At 45.1% G+C, this 5,301-nt stretch overlaps 1 protein-coding gene across 1 annotated transcript in view; it reads left to right on the forward strand.

The window, feature by feature from the left end:
- Positions 1–3,982: 3,982 nt before the first annotated feature.
- The window catches only part of T265_05467 (hypothetical protein), a gene marked incomplete at both ends in the record, with an annotated part of 8,474 nt that continues 7,155 nt past the window's right edge, over positions 3,983–5,301 (forward strand). Inside the window, 2 exons of the mRNA XM_009170478.1 lie at positions 3,983–4,059; positions 4,142–4,244. Coding sequence (XP_009168742.1) covers positions 3,983–4,059; positions 4,142–4,244 — 180 coding nt within the window. The remainder of the gene's footprint in view (positions 4,060–4,141; positions 4,245–5,301) is intronic.

Consider the following 5,301-nt stretch of genomic DNA (forward strand, 5'->3'; position numbering starts at 1 on the left):
CTATTTATAAGTTGCTGATATCCCGAATATCGTAGCAACTGAAACATGAGGCGGCCTGGTGCAGCAAATTCGGTTGCCTGGAAACATCACAAACGAGCGATTCAGCTGGGTTTCAGGTGAGTCTGTCGAAAAACCAAATTAGTTTGCAAATGAGTGTATATTCGCTGATTTCGTGCAATTTGGTCGCAAGTAGAACATGAGGTTGAGGAACTCGAGGATTGCGACTACCTGATGAGCCCCAAAAAGGGCGAAACCGGTCGTGGGCTGTCGAGGGGGTTTCAGCAACCTTATGAGTATTCGCATGTTTTATTAAAAGCCTAGTAAAACGAAGACACATTCAGCGTGAATTATAACTCAGTTTTTGGGGTACCCCTACCAAGGAAGTAATTTGTTCGACAAACATTTGAGTATCAAGTTGGTTTCCACGGGTGACTCATCTGAAACTCGGGTTCAGTTGGATGTGTTGCACAAAAGTCGCTTCGTGTTCCACCTGGCACGGTATTCGTACATTCGTATTGAGGTAATATAATACTCATAAGATAGCTGAAGTACCCTTGATCGCCTACGACCGCTTTCGCCCTTGTTGGGGCTCATCTTATAAGCGCATTTTCCGAGTCCCCGTCACCTTTATGTTCTACTTGAGCCAATTACACGAAATTCAATAAATACACTCTGTTGCGTACCAATTTTTTTCTTCGAGAGACTCAACTGAACTGCGAAACCAGTTGGGTTTGGTTGAATAAATTTTAGCAACTATGCAATTTGTGCGTTCAGCCGATACGAAGTACTTTGGCGCTTATATGTGTCAGACTTCCCGTACTTTGCATCTTCAACAGGACACATAAAAGACACCCGTCGAAAACATCGGCAGACATTCAAAAGGGCACAAGAAATCCTCATACCTCCTAAGATATCACCCGAGCATTCCAAATTTATGAAACTATTGCCTAAGCGAGTGGGCGCTGGTATAATCTCCTTAGAAAATAAGACTGATTTTTTTCGTTTCAGAGGGGTTTGGTAAACAATCGGTGGATTTATTGCTGGGAAAAGTTCCGCTTTTGACACAAAAGCTTCGTCAGGTCAAGTGAGTAAGTAAGTAAGTTGACTGGGTTTTAGGGCAGCCAGGGAACCAATCCGTGAGATTCCTTATGACTAGCGACTTGATCAGTGCTGGATGTTCAGTCTGATGTTCCTGTTTGTTGATTAGTGGGGATGACTAAGATTTACGATAGACTGGTTATGGGAGATTCCACTATATACCACCACTGTATACCGGAAATCAACAGATAGTGGTGCGGTCTTAAACTACTCCTCTGCACATCCGAAAGCAGTGTATGCTAGCGTAGCTTCGGCGATGTTTAGGACAGTGTGAGCACTGTGTACAGAGGAGGTCGACCGAAGAGCAGCACAGCTTGAGGTAAAAAAGCGACTTCAAGATAGTGGATACCCAGTGGGCTTAATTACCCGGCAACTAAGGCGGGTATTGTTGCCAAAACCGAGTCCCAACAAGGAGTGGATCAGAACGGCGGTAATTTCATACAAAACAGGGACATCTGAAGTCATAAGAAGGGTACTGAATACGGCTAACATTAGAGTAGCTTTCCAGAAGGGGAAAATTTTACGCTCGAGGTTGGTGCATTTGAAGGATAGCCTTCCGGTTGATATGACTGGGAACTGTTTATACAAAATAAAATGTAACGACTATACGAAGGTTTATATAGGTCAGACAGCCAGGGTATTGTACACCAGAATCGGTGAGCATAAGCGTTCCATTATTGGGCCACTGAGAAACGTAGATGAATATCAAGTGATAGTCAGAGATTCGACAATGGCACCAGACACGGGGATTTATAAAATGTGGACACCTTTAGACGGGGTTTAAGATTCACACCACAGCGACTGGTGGCCGAGGCAGTGGAAATCGCCAAGCATCCCAGTGTAAATAGAATAGAGGGGATGGAGCGAGATAGTCCAAGTGGTTAGAGCGAGAATTTACTGACCAAAAGATCTGTGGTTCGAACCCAACCTCTGTCTATGGACTTCCCCTGTCCAGGCTTGGGCAACCTGGCATTATCCCAGCCCTTGTGCAATCTTCAGGTGGCATGACAGTTAGGCACCGGAGGGGTGCTAAAGCTAAACGAGTTCGATTTTAGAATAGACGGGGTAGAACTTGCAAACCTGTGGCGAGCTGTCTTAGATAAGCCGAGATGGCATGAGGCGGTGTGCAGTTATCAGCGAAATGGTCTAGGTCTAAAAGTACAAAATACAAGTAGAGCCAGATCCAATTAACCAACCCCACTCCCATCTCCAAACCAATTGCCCCGGCACCCTTTGACGAACACGGGTGAACGAAATCTACAAGCGACCCCAAGAGGAATTTTCCATTAAGGTATTTCTAGGCTGAAGAAGCACGGACGAACAATCCGGGTCCAACAAATCCTCCCCCAACCAATTTATCATAAATGTTAGTCAGCTCCACTAACCAACAAACAGGAACATCAGACTGAACATCCGAAACTGATCACGTCACTAGTCATAAGGAATCTCACGGATTGGTTCCCTGATTGCCTTAAAACCCAATCAACCTACTTACTTACTCACTTGGCCTGAGGAAGTTTTTGTGTCAAAAGCGAAACGTCGCCGAGCAACAAACCCATCGATTGTTTACCAAACCTCTCTGGAAAGTTGTTCTTCGAAGAACCAGCTAACAGTTGACCACCTGATGATACATCCATGATCAAAAGATGAAAGGGGTTATGTTTTATGAGTTACTCACACAATCGCCAACTGAAACACGAGTCGGCCATGAGCAGTTGAATAATAGCATCGCGAAAGACAGATCTCCTTTGGATTCGGTTGAGTGTCTCGTTCAAACTAAATTAGTTTGGGAAAATGCGCGTTTCTCCACCTGCGTCCAGTTCATGTGGAAATGAACGAGGATAAGGCGTCTACTTGATGAGCTCCGAGAATGGTGAAACTATTTGCTGGAGGTCGAAGCATCTTCAGCAACCTGACAGTTCCCCGTCAATAAAATAATCTGAGGCAATTTAGTGATGCTCCCATGTGTGATTACAAAAAAGCTGCACAGTTCACAACACATGCCTACGTACCATTAGTCAGGAGAAGCGAATTCGGGAGAAGTCGAGTCTAGCATAAGTGGCTAGGTGAACGGTGGTCAGGAGAAGCCGAGTCTAGCATAAGTGGCTAGGTGAACGGTCGGTAGGAGACGTTAAAACAGGCAGCAGTCAACTGCAACTGCATACGCATCGGTGCTTGCAGCTATTCACAGTACTGAATGGGGTGTCGGAAGGTCAAATGAGTGGAAACGGGTACAGTGTGGTAGGCGATGCCGAATGAACTGATCAATGTGGCTGATTCAACAACCAGGAAATGCCCAGTCATTTGCCAGTAGCCGTTAGTTGACATTCGGATCCCGAACACAGGCAGTAAAAAATGAAGTGTCACCCTTTCGCTACCTTCCAAATACTCCACACAGTGCGATTTTTCTGTGATTAACTTCCTTTGTATGTTTAGATCCGGGTCGTGCAAACAAACTACAACCATAACCTGGGAAAGAGGGAGGCTAGCAACATGGCTTGACAACTTCCGTATACAACCTGATGGTGTGGCCCAGGGTAATGAGAAAGTCGTGGGGGACATCCCCAAGAAATTCTCCCTTCTCGATGGAATATCGAGAAGAACTAGTGAAAACGTATGACGGGCAGGTCCGTGGTTCGAACCCAACTCCTGTCTAAGTATCCGCAACCTGGCAGTCCTCGCGTCTCCTTCGGGTGGCATGGCAAATAGATGCCGAAAGGCCTTTACAGCTGAACGATTTCTTTACTATCAACTAGTAGAATCAAACCAGCGCTTTTGTGACAAAATAAACTCATGGGACAGGAAAGCAAGACAACAGGAAATTCATAGTGCTTATCGATTATCGCATGAAGCACGTAATGTCATTCAAAAGTTGATATATAAAATGGTTCTTCTGGTCCAACAACGTTCTGCAGCCAACACGACTATCAGCAAGGCTTTGGGTTATCGTGCTGCCCACAAGTAAGTGTTATACCTCCAATCTGAATGCACTTTAGGTCGTGCGCGCCGTGAAGATGTTTTGCCTTAAAATCAGTCACTTCAGATCACAACGCTTTTGTCATTTGGGTTTCGGTAGGCCTTGTTCCCTGAACATGAATCTGCATACCTTTGTGCGTCTAAGTATGCCCCATCCGAACATACAACAAGTGGGATAAGCCATAAATTGACTGTTGTTTTTGTGGCAAATCACCCATGTACGCCACGCTGTGTCTAATCCAAAACGCCACGGTGGCACCGAATACCAATCAATGTGCTTCTGTCACTTGACTGATTTACGTGACCTCTTTAGCGGACACTCGCCAGACAGACTGGCAAGGCTGATGAGGAGTGGGCTGACACGTTTGTTTAGATTGGGCATCTGGACCAGATACGTTCATGCAGCACAATAGCAATCGGTGTACAAGTTGAAGGAAATCGCATGCCACGTGTCCTCAGAAGTCATGGAAATAAGCGATTCAAAACAGACGTTCACAGAAGGGGTCGAGTGATTTGAGGTCTCGGGTTCGGGGGCTATGACGATTCTCAAAAGGGTCGAAACAACTGTCAACTAATTCTTCGCACTTCATCATAGATTGCTTTCACTTACAGCACGAAAAAGCAACTGAAAATTCTCCAAACTTTCTTGAAGCTACCAAAAAAATGCCTATCTAACTATCTATCTATCTATCTATCTATCTAACTACCTATCTATCTCACCCATGTACGCCACGCTGTGTCTAATCCAAAACGCCACGGTGGCACCGAATACCAATCAATGTGCTTCTGTCACTTGACTGATTTACGTGACCTCTTTAGCGGACACTCGCCAGACAGACTGGCAAGGCTGATGAGGAGTGGGCTGACACGTTTGTTTAGATTGGGCATTTGGACCAGATACGTTCATGCAGCACAATAGCAATCGGTGTACAAGTTGAAGGACATCGCATGCCACATGTCCTCAGAAGTCAAGGAAATAAGCGATTCAAAACAGTCGTTCACAGAAGGGGTCGGGTGATTTGAGGTCTCGGGTTCGGGAGATATGCACTGTTGACGATTCTCAAAAGGGTCGAAACAACTGTACACTAATTCTTCGCACTTCATCATAGATTGCTTTCACTTACAGCACGAAAAAGCAACTGAAAATTCTCCAAACTTTCTTGAAGCTACCAAAAAAATGCCTATCTATCTATCTATCTATCTATCTAACTACCTATCTATCTATCT

Source organism: Opisthorchis viverrini (assembly GCF_000715545.1).
Source record: "Opisthorchis viverrini unplaced genomic scaffold opera_v5_105, whole genome shotgun sequence".
NCBI classification, from domain to species: domain Eukaryota; kingdom Metazoa; phylum Platyhelminthes; class Trematoda; order Opisthorchiida; family Opisthorchiidae; genus Opisthorchis; species Opisthorchis viverrini.